The sequence below is a fragment of the Cajanus cajan genome, chromosome 9, assembly GCF_000230855.2.
Source record: "Cajanus cajan strain Asha chromosome 9, NIPB_CcT2T_4, whole genome shotgun sequence".
NCBI lineage: Eukaryota > Viridiplantae > Streptophyta > Magnoliopsida > Fabales > Fabaceae > Cajanus > Cajanus cajan.
Window position 1 is genome coordinate 1,334,068 of NC_138525.1, and position 18,167 is coordinate 1,352,234.

At 29.6% G+C, this 18,167-nt stretch overlaps 3 protein-coding genes across 3 annotated transcripts; 1 reads left to right on the forward strand and 2 right to left on the reverse strand.

The window, feature by feature from the left end:
- Positions 1-5,484: 5,484 nt before the first annotated feature.
- LOC109809013 (heavy metal-associated isoprenylated plant protein 47) lies at positions 5,485-6,300 on the reverse strand. The gene is made up of 3 exons (XM_020372236.3): positions 6,033-6,300; positions 5,881-5,959; positions 5,485-5,793 (listed from the first exon to the last, which is right to left on the reverse strand). Exons 1-3 carry the CDS (start codon positions 6,036-6,038, stop codon positions 5,540-5,542), a joined length of 339 nt encoding a protein of 112 aa, XP_020227825.1. The 5' UTR covers positions 6,039-6,300; the 3' UTR covers positions 5,485-5,539.
- A 7,566-nt stretch (positions 6,301-13,866) lies between these two features.
- Positions 13,867-15,118, forward strand: LOC109800529 (uncharacterized protein At1g08160). The gene is made up of 2 exons (XM_083064473.1): positions 13,867-14,702; positions 15,017-15,118. Exons 1-2 carry the CDS (start codon positions 14,130-14,132, stop codon positions 15,089-15,091), a joined length of 648 nt encoding a protein of 215 aa, XP_082920599.1. The 5' UTR covers positions 13,867-14,129; the 3' UTR covers positions 15,092-15,118.
- A 573-nt stretch (positions 15,119-15,691) lies between these two features.
- On the reverse strand, positions 15,692-17,684 carry LOC109808965 (fructose-bisphosphate aldolase, cytoplasmic isozyme 1). The gene is made up of 3 exons (XM_020372170.3): positions 17,543-17,684; positions 16,548-17,230; positions 15,692-16,168 (listed from the first exon to the last, which is right to left on the reverse strand). Exons 1-3 carry the CDS (start codon positions 17,568-17,570, stop codon positions 15,806-15,808), a joined length of 1,074 nt encoding a protein of 357 aa, XP_020227759.2. The 5' UTR covers positions 17,571-17,684; the 3' UTR covers positions 15,692-15,805.
- Between the last annotated feature and the right edge of the window lie 483 nt (positions 17,685-18,167).

The following is an 18,167-nucleotide window of genomic DNA, read 5'->3' on the forward strand; positions in this document are numbered from 1 at the left end:
TGATTTCTGAATTCTGCCAACTCCTCCATCTGCATGTACTTATCAGCCCTCCTACGTAAGTCGTTCATGTCCGAAGGAGGCTTTTTACAGATGTTGTTGACGAATGGGCCTGGTTTCAAAGCTGTTGTAAGATGATGTAGCGCCACAGCTGGGTTGAGATCTCTGATTTCCAAAGTAGCCTTGTTGAACCGATCCATAAACGCCCGAAGAGACTCCTTTTTGTCCTGTCTAAGACTAACCAGAGATAAAGACGTTAGATTATGAGGGCGACTCGTCGCAAATTGGATAGTGAACTGTGATGACAATGTGTTGAAGGAATCTATTGAATTGGGTGGGAGACGAGTGAACCAGCTGAGAGCTCTGCCTTTGAGGGACGTAGGAAAGATCCGACACAACGCAGCGTCATCGGTCGTACTCAGAGTTACCTGTGTCAGAAAAACATCTAAATGTTCATCAGGATCAGTGGTACCATCATATTTGTCAATAGGTAAAGCCTTCCAATTATCCATTAAAGGGAGTTGCATAATGGAGGGAGTAAACGGATGTCGGTGTGATCCGACAGTGATTATATCTGCAGGACGACCCACAGTAGGTAAGGCCGAAGGGAACCTCTCAGGGGCTACTGCTGAAGCATGAGGAACCGATGTATGGACCGCGTGAGATTGATACGACCCTTGAGTTTGTGTGTTGGTGATATGAGTAGGCTTCCAGGAAGTATCCTGACTCTTCAACGCTTCATTCTCAGCCCTCAAGGCCGAAAGCTCCCTCGCATCTTTTTCTCTTTGTTGTTTCATCAGCTCCATTTCTTGCTTGAGTAGTCGCACTGTTTCGGTGAGGTCTGTTTCATCCACAACCTCCACATGTTCTTCCGCTGGACGGTCTTGTGTGTTCGTTCTCCTAGTTATCGGCATCGTTCTTCTCAGCAAACTTTCAACCAACTTCGTTCGTGCCCCACGGTGGGCGCCAAATGTACCTGTAAAGAGGATACACCAATGATCTTCTTGTATGTTGAGGGCCGAACGTCTTGCTCCGATCCGATGTGAGTAAGGGTTGGTACCTGCAAAAGACACTCCAACGCTCAAGTCAGGACAAGCACAAATATCGAGAGTAATTAATGAACAGTGACGTTACCTTTTGACCTGAGCTATTTATACTGACATTCGTGGGCCCTGTAAAAACTTATCGTGCTAGGTAATACTTCTTAATCAGCTAATTAACCTCTGATGGTCTATTAATGATAACTAATAGGGATGAGCCGAACCAGGTAACCGATTGGCAATCGGCCACCTGATTCGGCCTTTCGGCGACCGATAAGAAGGTGGCTAAACATCCCTACCCGTACAGATATAGTTTGATAGAATTGAGGCACATGACAAGGTTCAAAAGATGATCTAAGTTGATTTGGCACACACAACTTCAGAATTAGGAAAGACATCACCAGCATGCAAAGAGGGATTTAGATTTAAGAATATATGAAATAGGTGGTTTTGAATAAGAAGGAATAGAATTTATCATTGTATTCCATTATAATTTCTGCAATCCAATTGGCTTCAATGGTGTTTCTTTGGGCTGGAGCAACTTGGTTAATATATGGCATATTAATGTTTTGGCTTATGATATATACACCTCCTTTATTTTTTTTAAAAAAAATTATTAAATATTCTAAACTTTTTTTTTTAAAATTTTTTAATTTTACACCTCCAACTTTTAACTTGCTACTTTTTTCTTCTTTTTGACACACTTTTTTTTTTCTCTTTTAATTTTCACATGTTACCAAAATAGGTGTAGTGAAATAAAGGTAAGAGATGCATATAAAAATTGAAAAAAGGAAGAAAGATATGTGAGAAAAAGTACTAAATTAAATATTATGGATGTAAAATTAAAAATTAAAAATAAAAAATAAAAAAATTAAGAATATTTTAAAATTTTAAATTATTTTTTTAAAAAGAAGTCTACTTATAGAAAAAAGGAGGTGCATGTATCATGAACCTAATGTTTTACTTTCACATGCATCGCTGCGGCAGTGGTATAGTATAAGAGAATTGGCCCAATTGAATCTCTCCCTTGCGAAGGGTGTGGAGGCCCGTTTTTGCTATGCGTTGGACCTTTAGTGGGCCTCGTCTGATAGTGGACTCCACTCTATAGTTACATTACAGAAGTTTTTATTTTTCTTTTTATATATTATTATTGTTATTAGGTCCTCTCTAGTTACTTTATTTGGGTAGCTAATATGATAACATCAATACCTTATAAGGATGTGAGTTTCAATATAAAGACTTTATTGTGGGATAATTGAAGTGTTGGTAAATGCTTCTCAAGACAACTCACCTAAAGTTTTTGTAACAAGAAAAAGAAAGAAAAAGAAAAAGAAAATAAATTCCTGTATGGTGCACTTAATTTTGTAATTCAGTCTAGAATTTGGCACATCGATCGTGCACTCAATTTAAACATTACAGATTTAATAATGATGTGTACCCAGAAATAATAGTAAAAGCTAATAAAATGTTACTTTCAATGGAAAGCAAAGCCAATTCCTTCTTAATTTTAATACGAAGAGAAGAAAGAAGACTTGGACTTGGTGAAAGAATACTATTCTTATGATCAACGTTAACTTTTAGTGCTGATTAATTTCCAGGTTCCGAAGGGAAGTTTGGAAACCACATGTTCCACGTATACTAGTCATACAAGTTATCCGCCAGATCTTGACGCTAATTGACAAAAAAAATAAAATGAGTGATGAATATACTTATTATAATGGGATATATTTTATTAATTATTTTTTTTCCTACTTTTCAGTGAATATTTATACCATTAAATGTAAAAATAAAATAAAATATTTATATTTTTAATATTTATCTGTATATAGTTATTAGAGATACGAAATGCTGGGTTACTCTAATCTAATATTAAAAAAAATTACGAATAAAACATGTTTGTTTGTTTAGCTAGGGTTAATGTGTCGACTATCGAATCATTAATTAATACGAAAAAGAAAGGTTGCCATATATGAGTATTGAACGGGAAATCAGCGTCAACTATTCAACGAACCAGTGGACCACAATGCACGTAATAAGTTCTATTTTTATTTTTTAGCTATGTATAATATTATTATTTTAAGTTTTGAATTTTTTTTAAATATCAGATGTAGAGGATAACATGTAGTCTCTTTTTATTTTATTTTTGAAATATACGTGGTAAAAAGTCAGAAAGAGAGAAAAAATATGAGTTCAATTTTTATATATTATTGGTGTAAATATTTACATTGCATCAATTAATAATAAAAAATATCATATTAAGTATAAATTTTAAGATGGTTATATAAAGGCTAAAAACCTATTATGGTCCTTTATAATCTTTTTTTGTTTCAATGTAGTCACATTTTTATTTTTGGTCTCAATTTAGTCCCAAACTAATTAATGGGTTTCAATTTAGTCCTAATTTAATTAATTGGTTTCAATGTGGGACTTCCGTCCAAATTTCTTTAACGGTGTTAACTCTTGAGGACGTGGATGCCACGTAGATGCATACGTGGATGCCACGTAGATGAGAATTTTTTAGGCTAAAAACCTATTTTGGTCCCTTATAATCTTTTTTTGTTTCAATGTAGTCTCACTTTTATTTTTGGTCTCAATTTAGTCCCAAACTAATTAATGGTTTCAATTTGGTCCTAATTTAATTAATTGGTTTCAATGTGGGACTTCTGTCCAAATTATTTTATTATATTTATTTTCTCAATTTTTATCATTTTATTCCTCTAATCTTAAATAAGTTACAAAAAATTATAAAGTGATATTTAAATATTTCTTCAAACAGAAAGAGAAAAAGAAAAAATTATTACTCTATTTATAAGACAATTATATTTTATAAAAATAAGTAATTTTAAAATTTTTACCATTAAAAAATATTTTCAATATTGTTATATTTTTTAATAAAATTAATAAAAAAATATTGGTATAATTGCATTTTTTATCCTTCAAGTATTACAATTATGCAGTTTTGATCTCAAGATTTTAATTGGGTAATTTTAATCCTTAAAGAACTGCAATTGCGCGATTTTGATCCTTCAATTTTAAATTGAACAATTTTAGTCCCTCGAATATCATAATAGTATGATTTTAGTTTCTCTCATTAAAAATTAATAATTTTAATATATATATATCAATAAACTTGTCGCGTACACATCAATGTGGGATGGTGAAGTAAAATTCTTTTACACTGTTCTAAAAATAATTTTATATACAACATATAATAAAGTTTTATTGCTCAAATATATTACAATGATAAAGAGAATAATAAGTTCTCTACTTTTTATTAGGCTGTATACTTTATTAATTTTTAAAGTATCCACTGTTTTACTCTTTAATAAATTTTCATACTACTGTTTCATTTTTATTTTATTTTATTTTATCTAGAAAAGAAAGGACAGCAATTAAGTATTTCTCTTTCCTTTAGTAATTAATAAAAACTCTTTCAATTTTTATCCAATACTAACATTTTATCCTATACAATATACCGGATAATTATTTATTTTATAAAATTAAATTTATAATAAATAATTATTTTTTATTATATAAATTGTATTATAATTAAAATTTGTATAAATAAATATTTTTAAATATACAAATTATATTTTAGATTTATGATAAATAATTTATATTGTGATAAAAATTTATTTTTAATTATTGATAATATCTTTTAAAAATATTGAATTAAATATCAAAAATATATTTAAAGAGATAAGAAATTAAAAAAATACTAAAACAAATATAAAAAAGAATGCAGAGTGATAATATTTAAATTTTAAAGATAAAATACATACCTTATTTTGATATTTAGATATTGTTTGTTAGATAATTAATAGATAGTTTGTTTGATATGAAAAATACAAGAGACATGTATATTTTAAGAGTGAAACTGCACTTTCATTATAAAAGAATATTCAAATATATAAGAAAAAGTGGAGTTAATGAAGTATTTATAAGACATGAGATTATTTTATATATAACTTGTAATTTGAGGGAAATTCGTGCTTTTTAATTAATTGTCCAAGTCTACTTTATTATATATGCGTAGAATTTTTCTTGATGACAACTCAAACGATCGATAGATACAAATGAGCTGAATTGGCACCCATCGAAATGGACATCCCAAAGCAGCATTTAGATGACAATTAATGCTGAGTACCGTGGAAAATTAATATAGTCAATACATTTTCTTGTGAAAAAGAAAAAACATCATAGCCTCGGCACGGCACAAAATAAAATCATAGTTTTTTTTTTAATAAAAGAAGTTGATTTTATTAAATGAAATGATAGATGAAGTGAGATTATCTATAAAAAAAAATATTCAGAATCTCACTTATCAAATTTCATCACAAAAAAACATAATAACATCTAACAAATTTGTTATAATATATCTAATCCATACATAATATTATGAAAAATGGATACAAATTTTTGACTACTAGTGAATATGGGAAGATAATGGAGGGAACATTAGAATGAAGATAAAGCAGGTAAAGAAATAATACTTTGTTTGGTTACATGATGATGCAATAACTACCATATTCATCATATTGACAAGGCACAGGGAGTGGATAGTGAAGTAATGGTATTATCTTGGTTTCGTCTTCCTTTTTATCTTTATCCTTGTCTTTCACTTTTTCCACACTTAGGATGGTGGCATGTTTAAATTTCTTCCTCAGAGTCTTGGCCAAGCAAACGGAATCCACCCCATCTCCGGTAACCGCCACCTGATCTTTTTCTTCCCCTTCTAACGACACCGAACTCACACCTTCATTCATATATATCATAACATGAATCTGCATGCATGCATGCTGTTCTTTAATATTAATTTAACACATGTTCGTTTCTTACGTACCCTTTGCCACTGCCGCAATTTTGAGGGCCTTGCTTCTGCATTTCTCGCAGTCCATTTGCACCTTTATAACTATCTTTTGCTACACACCAATATATACCAATTTAACTCAAATAAATAATTACATAAATCCTATGAAATATTATTCATCTTACCTTCATGCTTGCACCAAATTCAACACCCTTTAAGTCAAGCTACCTCTTTCTTCTTGTTTCTCGCTCTTGCTATTCTCTATTTATAGTGCTCTAGCTCTCTAGTACCCTGTTTTATTAGTTGACTCGTGCTAACAAACACTTGCCTTCTACTTCTATGTATATATGCATGTGTATGCAAGTCATCAATTAACGATATTCAATTATTCATTGACCCATTCCGACATAAAATTACTAGGTAATCAGAACCATCCAGTATTTATGTCTTCGTCGCTCAATTGTTATATCACATATAATACAAGTTATTTCATATTCAAGTTATGTATGTATAAATATTCAAAAGAAAGCTTTTAACTCAAATAAGATTGTAGAAGATACAATTAGTATACATAAATAAAAAAGTATAGATACTTCTTAGAAATTATAAGATAAAGAGAAGAGGAAAAATTAAAAAGAGAAAACGATAAAAAACGATAAGTGATACAAAGAAAAAAAATAAAATAGAAATTGAAAGAAAATTAAGATAGAAATGGTGTAGGACAGTAGAAGAAGGAGAGCATATTTGTTTTCACATCAAGTATATTCGAAATGAATTCCACTTACATTTAAAATGACTAGAATCATTTATGTAGCATATTTTGTCTATTAGTAATTTAGTATAATTGATTTCAAGATGTAAAAATCTGCATCCACTTGAAAGCAACTATTAGTAATTTCTTAAATAATATTAATTATAAAATTTTATTTGTCTAGATTTATAATTATACACTTAAAAATTAATTTTGATAATAAATTTTCAAATAATATTTAATATAAAAACTAAATTCATATATTTTATTATAAAAAAATCATGTTATTTTTTACTCATATTTTCTCAAAATTAATTTTACAAATTTACATTGATTCTAAATCAATTATATCCCAATATCTCTAAATACATTCAATTAATATTTGATTGAGAATTAAGAGGTGGTGTGAGTGTATGTTTGCTGGCGTCATTAATACCACAGAAATGTCAAATGTGAGAGTGACTTTGGATCTCCAAATCAAAGTTTTGGTCAAAAATCAAAATCATGGCCTTTTAATTTTCAACTTCAAGGTGTGAACATATGGAACAACCCAAGGGCCGGTCCCGTGTAACCGTCCAGCACGCATTTATAAGAGGCCCAATACTTTTATTAGTTTATACATAAAAAAATATAATTTTATATTATGTTAAAATAAATTAAAAATTATTATTTCCTTTTATACTTATGTATAAAAATGTGATATAGTTATAAAATCTTATTATTTTTATTATTAATTTTTTCTTTATATTAATAAAGAAATAAAATATATTTTTAATCTTATAAAATTTTTAAAGTTTCGTTTTAATTTTGAAAAAAAATTATTATTTTAATCATTCTAATTCACAATGTACCACTATCTGTCTTCAAAATTATTTTATAAAGTACTGTATAATAAACAATAGTCATTAAATAAAAAAAAATATAGCATATATTTTTAGATTTGTTAATATTGTTTTCTTTTAATGTAATAAAATATTCCTTTTTAATTAATATTTTTATACATTTGAACTCTAAAGTTTTTTAGAATATTTAATTATGTTCTTAAATTAAAAAAATTATAACTAAGACTTTTAATATTTTATATTTTTATAATTTAGTACATAAAGTTAAAAACTTATTTACAAATCTTTAAATAAGACAGTATTTTTTATATCATGCATACATGGTTACATTAGATTAATATTCTATCTATCATCTAAGGGTAGCAAGTTTTGATCTCCGAGTAAAAGTTATTGTGATCTTCTTAATTATAAGAATTTTGGAATAATAAAAAAATTTAACCGGTAGAAATTAAAATTTAATATGCATGGATAATGAACATGAAATAATAATATATAATATAATTCTTAAATTTTATGGACAATAAATAAATCTCTAACTTCAGAGATTAAAGATCTGATTACAATTTTATTAAATTAGTATTTTAGCGTTGTATTTCATAAACAAATTATTTACTATATAATTAAAATTTGTAAGAAATTCTTTATATATATATATATTATATTTAAATATATAAAATATATTTAAAATTTATATGAATAGATATTTTTATAAATATAAATTATATTTTAGATTAAAAATATATAATTTATATTGAAAACTTGCAACACAAGATTATAATTAAATAATTTATTTTTAAATATTAAAATTTAATGCATAAATAAATATATAAAAAATAAATTAGATAAGAAGTTAAAATAACTTCCAAAAATAATTCCTAAAAAAGTTCCCACACAAAATAATTATTTACATTTAATATATAGAAGTTGATTATTAATAATTTATGTTTAAAAGATCAAAATTTAAGTTATAAATAAATATGACAAATAAAAAAGTTAAATTAGATAATTTTTTTAAAAAAATCACAAAACATATTCTCGTCAAAAACAACTCCTACAAACATTTTTACATAAATTCATCGTTCATGTTTAATATATAAAGATGAATTTAGGGATTTAATTAAAAAGACCAAATAATATACTAAACTTTGATTAAATTATATATATAAGGAATGATTCATTTATTTTAAGAATAAGTTTACCTAAATTTATTATGCTCAATAACTTATATTCTATATCAAATCTTAATCAACCAATAATTGAATTTAAAGCATTTTTTTCATACAAAGTTTATTAATTTTTTTAAAAATGTTTTCAAAACAAGTATTTAAAAAAACAAAATAAATGGAATAATATGCATTATGAAAATCCAACCGTTAGATTGAAAGTTTATATATCCTAGATCACATATATCAAATTTTATATTAATCTAAGATGATTTAATACTTCATTCTTATAAAACAAAATTGACGTAATATATATATTTAAAAATATACTAAAATATGAACACTTTGATTACTTTCAAGTTGTTGTTCAATTTTAACAAAATTTGATATATATAATCTACGAGATATGAATTTTCAATCTAACGGTTGAATTTTTAAAATTCACATTTAATATAAAATTATTGAGCAATGTAACACTTACTAAAAATTACACCGGTGTCATTTGAACCTTCCTCATATATATATATATATATATATATATATTAAGAAGAATTTGTTTATTTTAAGAATAAATTTACCTATACTTATTACGTTCAATAATTTATGTTCTATATCAAATTTTAATGAACCAATCATTGAATTTAAAATATTTTTTTCATACAAAGTTTATTAAATTATTAAAAAATGTTTTCAAAACAAGTATTTAAAAAAACTAAAATAAATGGAATATTTGAGAGACATTTTTTTTTTCTGTTTTGCGATCCTAGCTTAAATTATGAGTAATCTTGACGTGGTATGATAACTATTATAAGTAGACTTCAAACGAAATTTTTACAGAAATAATATTTTTTTTTTAAATTACAAAAATGACACCTGTTTACAACTTTATTTACAGGAATAGACCTGTTTACTGTTTATGCTTGGAATTCGGTTCTCCGGGAACCGAATTCTGAGCTTCAAACTTTTTTTTTTTTCTTCTCAGAATACGGTTCCCAGGGAACCGAATTTCGAGTTATTTTAATTTTTTTTTTTCTTTTTTTCGTGTTTCTGGCCCATTTTGGGCAAATGTTGAAAGTGAAACGGCCCGTTCCGAAAGCAGAACGTGCCGTTCTGCTTAAAGACACAAAGTTTTTTTTTTTTTAAATTAAAACGGGCCAAGAATGGCCCCTTTCAGAATACAAATTTTGACATTTTTTTGAATCTGGAACGGCCTTGGAACGGCCCGTTCCGGAAGACGTTTCAGGAAATAGAACGTGTGTTTGGAACGGGCCGTTCTGGTTTTGGAACGGCCCGTTCTGGACAAATTTAAAAAATTAAATTTAAAAAATTAAGGGTCAGATTATCACACTTCACCGTCCAAGTATTCTCTCTGATAGAAAAATTTCTCGTCCGTCAAACATAGTTTAAAATAATCTCAATTAATATTTATACTATATTTTGCGACTTGAAATTATTGAGATTTGAAATTTATAAAACATTAATTACTTTGGAATAAAAATTAAAGACTAAAACACTACAAGTTTTGAAAAGGAAGAAATAAGAGTAATTATAGGATTAAATTTAGCATTTTTACTGTTTGCCCAGAACTATAAGGAATATATTCTCTCCAATAATATAATTATCGGATAAATTTTTAACTATTCAATCAATTTTATTAAAATAATATATTTTGTTATAAATTAAATTTAAAAAATTAAGGGTCAAATTATCACACTTCACCGTCCAAGTGTTCTCTGATAGGAAAATTTCTCGTCCGTCAAGCATAGTTTAAAATAATCTCAATTAATATTTATACTATATTTTGCGACTTGAAATTATTGAGATTTGAAATTTATAAAACATTAATTACTTTGGAATAAAAATTAAAGACTAAAACACTAAAAGTTTTGAAAAGGGAGAAATAAGAGTAATTATAGGATTAAATTTAGCATTTTTACTGTTTGCCCAGAACTATAGGGAATATATTATCTCCAACAATATAATTATCGGATAAATTTTTAACTATTCAATCAATTTTATTAAAATAATATATTTTGTTATAAATTAAATTTAAAAAATTAAGGGTCAGATTATCACACTTCACCGTCCAAGTGTTCTCTCTGATAGAAAAATTTCTTGTCCGTCAAGCATAGTTTAAAATAATCTCAATTAATATTTATACTATATTTTGCGACTTGAAATTATTGAGATTTGAAATTTATAAAACATTAATTAGTTTGGAATAAAAATTAAAGACTAAAACACTAAAAGTTTTGAAAAGGAAGAAATAAGAGTAATTATAGGATTAAATTTAGCATTTTTACTGTTTGCCCAGAACTATAGGGAATATATTCTCTCCAACAATATAATTATCGGATAAATTTTTAACTATTCAATCAATTTTATTAAAATAATATATTTTGTTATAAATTAAATTTAAAAAATTAAGGGTCAAATTATCACACTTCACCGTCCAAGTGTTATCTGATAGAAAAATTTCTCGTCCGTCAAGCATAGTTTAAAATAATCTCAATTAATATTTATACTATATTTTGCGACTTGAAATTATTGAGATTTGAAATTTATAAAACATTAATTACTTTGGAATAAAAATTAAAGACTAAAGCACTAAAAGTTTTGAAAAGGAAGAAATAAGAGTAATTATAGGATTAAATTTAGCATTTTTACTGTTTGCCCAGAACGGGCCGTTCCAAAACCAGAACGGCTCGTTCCAAACACACGTTCTACTTCCTGAAACGTCTTCCGGAACGGGCCGTTCAGAGGCCGTTCTAGATTCAAAAAAATGTCAAAATTTGTATTATGGAACGGGCCGTTCTTGGCCGTTTTAATTTAAAAAAAAGACTTTGTGCCTTTAAGCAGAACGGCCCGTTCTGCTTTCGGAACGGGCCGTTCCACTTTCAACATTTGCCCAAAATAGGCCAGAAACACGAAAAAAATAACTCGGAATTTGATTCATCGGGAACCGAATTTTGAGAAGAAAAAAAAAAGTTTGAAGTTCAGAATTCGATTCCCAGGGAACCAAATTCCGAGCATGAACAATAAACAGGTCTATTCCTGTAAATAAAGTTGTACAAGTGTCATTTTTGTAATTTTTCTTTTAAAAAATATTATTTACGTAAAAATTTCACTTCAAACACAGCCTAACTTTCAGACATGTGAGTTGGCATCGAATTATACTCCATGTAGAGTAAAATAACACCCGTAATTCCTCTTGCATTTTTTTCCTGCTACCTCCTTGTTTTGAAAACTAGTTTTTAGAATTGTTGATTACATTCTAATATTTTTTTTTTTTAGTTGCTACGGTACTCTCAAAGAAAGATTGAAAAGTTTTAATATATTTTTCTATATAAACTTATAAAAGATTTAAAAAAAATAATTTAATTATAAAATAAATAATCTAAATTATACTTATAAATAAAAAGTAAGATAAAATTATAGAGATTAAAATTATATGATTTTAATAATATTATAAAATATTAAAAAAAGAAAAAAAATTAATAAATAATAAAAATAAAAAATTATTAAAATTACAATATAGAAATTCAAAAATTTAAGAAAAAAGACAAAAAAATATTCTTAAAAAATTATTAAAATTAAAATATAGAAATTCAAAAAATTTAAGTGAAAAGATAAAAATATACTCAAAAAATTATTAAAATTAAATTATTTAAATATATAATAATATTATTACAAATAAATTAGAATATATAAAATAAAAATAAAATGACTAAATAATTTAAAATTTGAAAGAATAAAATATCATAAATATTATTTAAAAAAATTATTAAAAATATAAAATATAAAAATCTGTACTGGTACCCTTTCAAATAAGATGTGTATCATAATTTTTTTTTTTTTTTTACCTCTAGTTTCCATCCTTTTCGCGTAATCTTTTCCGTGAATAAAAAAAACTAATTTTTTTAAGGAAAAAAATAAGGCGTACAAAAGGAAAAAAATAATAAAAGAAAGTATAATGAACTATAATTTTATGAAGGTAAAATAAATAATTTCAGTTGTTGATGAGAAAAACAATGATTAATATCAAGTACGCATTCATAACAAAAGATAAATTTATTAAAATACTAATCATTAATAACTAAGATTACGTACTTCATCTTTCTTTAATTCAATTCACAGTACTCTATACCAAATCAAGCAGGCCAGCCCAAAGAGATCGCGGCCTGTTTTTTTCTAACCCATAGTCCCATTCTGATTTATGGCAGTTCACAGTACTCTGTACCAAAAAAGGAGTACGCTATCCTAAATGTTTACTTACACTTAACCACAAATATTATTTTTCTTTATTAAATTTATTACTTAAAATAAACAGAGATATGATTGCTTGAATAAACAAAAACCTAATTAAAAAAAAAAAAGTTTGGTTGATTGGGGAAGGAAAAGAGAATAAAAAACAAATATCTCATATCTCTCTCAACTCCACTCTCTTGGTTTATATTTCTAAATCATGCATCCAAGGACTTTCTGAACATTCACAATGTGCTCTAAATTAAAAGAATTAAAATTAAAATAAGATGTTAATTAAGAGAGTCCTTACCCCATAGAGATAACCCAGGTTATCAATTTCTAAAACAGTGTTGTTAATATTGTCGATGACTTGGATAACAAAAAGATGAATTACAGTATCTCATTCAAATTAAAGTTAAAAAATAGATGATAATTAATTTTTAATTTAAAAAATTGTAATTGATAAAGATTTTTCAACAAATAATAACAAGAACTTAAATAAAATAAAAAATATTAACAAATTGATATAACAAGTAAAAGAAGGTAATAAATGTACAGGAATAACTCCCATATATTATGCTGTTAAAATACAATCTTTGCATCTATATTTGTAGCTTTTTGGTTTATGGTAGCAATCGGATATTAAGCACCTTATCTTATTAGAAGAATGAGCACTTGTTAGCGTAATTCAAACCTGTTCTGATATAGACTCAGGATAAACGATCACTATCCAACATGATTGATTGGTTTATTGCATTTAGTGAAACATGGACCTTTACGGGTTGGCCACACTTTAAACCTGCTATGCTTTCTTAGTGCTTAAACATCCAACGCAGCACCTACCTAGTTTGATATCAAGGAACAAAAACTATGCTATAACTGCTACACACGCGTAATCCAAGCCCTTGATCAAACTTAATATTGTCTGTTGCCACACACATGCATATTTGACCAAGTCCAAACCATGGAAAACTTGAAGCCTTAAAGAATAAGCAATGAAAAAAGTGGGTCTCCGTTGAACTCATTCTTTAGGACCTTCTCAAACGTTGCCGCATACCAAAAAGCATCAACAATAAAAATTAAAACATGAATCTGGTTCAACTTTAGCTCAACTATGCCACCTTTTGCCAATACCTAGAAAAACACACTGTCCCCACACAAAAGCTTCACTTGATCACTTCCATTGATCTATCACCCCATTTAGAATATAAAATAAATACACACCATCTCTACCCTCATTCACCACTTTGCTTGATTGGAGTAGTGACCTATTATTCAAACATGCTAGCATCTGTTGCAGAACATGGCATATCAAAACCATCAAGAAATCATCAAAATTCTCACCATTCAGAAGCACCAAATTCCTATGCAAACACAAGGGCAATACTTGGCCAACCTCGACTTCAAAGGACTAAACCAATTATATGGTGTGCTGCAATTTTGTGCTTCATATTCAGCTTAGTACTTATTTTCTTTGGAATTGCAACATTGATTGTCTACCTTGCCATGAAGCCACGAAACCCCATGTTTGACATTCCTAATGCAAACCTCAATGTAGTATATTTTGACTCACCACAGTACCTCAATGGCGAATTCACTCTCCTTGCAAATTTTTCCAATCCTAACAGGAGAATTGGGGTGAGGTTTGAGTCCTTGAATATTGAGCTTTTCTACTCGAACAGACTCGTGTCATCACAGACAATCAAGCCTTTTACTCAAAGGCCAAGGGAAAACAGGTTGCAATCAGTGAACTTGATATCCAGCTTGGTGTTTTTGCCTCAAGATGTTGGTGTGAAACTTCAAAGGCAAGTGGAGAATAACAGGGTCAACTACAATGCAAGGGGAACATTTAAGGTGAGGTTCAACATGGGCCTTTTCCATTTATCTTACTGGCTGCATAGCATATGTCAGATAGAGATGACTAGTCCTCCAACTGGTATTCTAGTAGCAAGACAATGTATAACAAACAGATGAAGAGGCAACATGGTAGAGTTCTTTTGTGTTTTTTTTTTCTTTCTAGTTTCTACTTTATTAGGAGATATAGCTAATGCCTAATGGTACATACCAGTGTGCAACAGAGTTAAATGATTCTTGCGAGAAATGAAATCGAGAAGATTAGCTGATACCATTCGATTTTATTTGACTTTTTTTAATGTTTTTATTTTTAGATAGCGGTGGAGGGTGTTGAAGCAATTCTATACCAGCAGAATTATGATGTACATTTTATTTTATTTTTCTACTAATAACAGTCTATAGTTTTTCTTCCAGAATGGGGTGGTAAGCAAACATTGAATTAACTTCTTGATATTGTTTTCTTTAACTTCCTTAATTGTGTCGTGTCAGCTGTACTAATTGGAAATCCTTTTGACTATGTAAAATACTTAAAGCTAAAATGTGTTAAAAGCAGAAAAGGACTTGTCAGAGATTGATCATTGACGTGGAATCAACTAGTATTTCAAAAGTACCCCTGCATAATTTATTGTGGTGAGCCTTACATCTCAAAATCATGTCTTATTCCAGAATCTTCGAAGCACACACATTTACAGTAGTTTAAGCATATATGCTTCGCATGGAGGCCATTAAAGCATATGAATAGTGGGATTAGTGGAATATCCTTGTCCGGTTAATGACTCGTGACCCACCAAAACATTACTATTACTTTTGAGGTATCAATATATGATTTGTAGAAAATTAACTATACGAATTCACATTTAATTATCTATATTACTGTTTATGACAATATATATACCAGCCTTCATCTAACAATTATTTTTTAGTGGTACACCATCATCATTTGACATTAAATTAGCTCCTATAACACGAACCAGTATTTGAAAAACATGTAACCCAAAAATAAGCATGTTAATCAGAAGCAAATGCTTACTTAGGCTGTATCATACATATATATATACCAGAATGCAGTCACCCCAAATCAGTCCCCAAGTCCATTTAGAAGCCTAATACTTGTAGTCCTTGACATACAAACTCTCAGAAGCCAAGCCAGTTCCACTTCCACCAACATACTTCCCCAGAGTAGCCTCTGAATTGGCCTTGCATCTTGCCAGAAATGACTCTTGAGCTTTGCCAATATTCTCCTTCTTTCCACCCCATGTCTTGAGTGTGCTTTGCTGCAGTGCTCGCCCAAATGAGAATGAGAGAGTCCATGGCTTCAACACCCCCAACTTGTTCATTGCATTCAGGTTCAGCGTAGCTTCCTCTTCACTTTGTCCACCAGACAGAAACACAATCCCTGGCACCGCAGCTGGGACAGTCCTGCGGAGTGCTTGAACTGTGTACTCAGCAATCACCTCAGGTGCTACCTGCACACAAATGAAATTTGTTTCCTAAGTTAATAAAATTGTACATACTTAAATTCATTCCCTCTTAATAATTTAGAGGAATGATATTTGATCTCTCACCATTTTATACATTAACGCACATCATTTTTTTCTATATCCTTTTCTATCATATCATATTACTTATGGGTTATCATCCCAATACTTTTCTCATAATGTCTAAAAGATTGTTGGTTTTTTTTCTTTTCTTTTATAGGCAAATGTTAGTAATTAACGTGTTATGTTAGTCGGAGGATTCAAAGTTACTCCATCGTATCTCTTTTCAAACTACCAGACTATCTTATAACTCTTAATAGATTGTTGGGTGTTCAGGAATCATTTTTGTTTTTGAAAATGTTTCTACCTTTGGGCTATCTGAGCCAGGAGTGACCATGTTTGGCTTGAGAAGGGTTCCTTCAAGAAGGACATGGTGCTCATTGAGTGCCTTGTAAACAGCTGCAAGCACAGTTTCAGTGACAGCAGCACATTTGACAATGTCATGAGCCCCATCAGTGAGAATCTCAGGCTCAACAATGGGCACAAGGCCATTCTCCTGGCAAATGATGGCATAGCGTGCCAAGCCCTGTGCATTTTGCTGGATGGAAAGCTCAGAGGGCTCATTGGGGCCAATTTTGAGAACTGCACGCCACTTGGCAAAGCGTGCACCGGCCTTGTAGTACTGCTGGCACCGAGCTCCAAGAGAGTCAAAGCCTTGTGTGGTGGTCTCCCCATTTGTGCCAGCCAACTCAACAACACCCTTGTCCACTTTGATGCCTGGGATCACATTGTTCTCTTCAAGCACCTCAACAAAAGGCTTTCCATCACTGGTTTTCTGGTACAGAGTTTCCTCAAAGAGGATGACACCGGAGAGGTATTGGAGGGCGTTTGGTGAGGTGAAGAGAAGCTGGCGAAGGGCTTGGCGGTTGGCCTCAATGTTCTCAACGTTAATGCTGGCTAAACGCTTTCCAATGGTGCCAGTGCTCTCATCTGCTGCCAAGATTCCCTTCCCAGGTGTGGCTATGTACTTGGCATTCTTGATAAGCTCATCTGGATATATAACATCACGTATGAAAAACCAAAGACCAAGAATTATGAACATATCGAATATTGCATCAAGTTGACGGAGCTACTTAGACATGAAATCTTATATTTGGACTCCGTTGATGACGAATTAACTGCTTATTTAGATTAATACTTCTAGCTTCTATCAACTTTTATTCAAACAAGTATACTAAGATACATTGGAATGAGTATTAATGTAAAGTCGAATGTTTGACAAGCTCGATCGTACGTCAATGAAGAGATGTAGAGATAGAAGAATGGGTAATATCAAGAGAAGAAGAAAAGTGATGAGATTACCTGCGTACTTTCCAACGAAGGCAGACATGGTTCAAGCTTTGAAAAATGGTATTGGATGGCGGGAAACAGATAACAGATGACAGCACGAAAAACAAGTTTAGCCAAAACCAAAGATATATAGATAAAACTGAGAGGAATATACCAAGTGGTATCTACTCAACCCATGCAAAAGAACCACGTGTCAAGTGATTAGCCTAACGAAGGTTATCACTCTTGGATAAAGCAACGAGTGATGCTTCACGTAGCCAAGTGGCGACTCATCCTTTTCAATAATATATGCTCCATTCATCCTCTTGGACTTTGTTCATTTCCGATGTCAAGCCATACATACAAACTAAGATATCAAACATAAAGGTTAATAATATGTAGATTGTTTGCAGAACCCTGTCTCAGCCACATTATTTTTCCTTTTTTTTGTTTTGTCTTTTTTCACAATCAAGTTTCATCCTCAAGCAGAGACGGAACTACGTATTGCGATCGCCTCCTCCTCCCCCAAACCAAAATATGCATGTACATCAAAATTCCAATCCACAACTAATAAAAACAGCTTATAATATTTGGCCACAACTGTCCAGCTACAGTTACTTTTAAAAAAATAAAAATAAATTATTTATTCTTTTTGTGT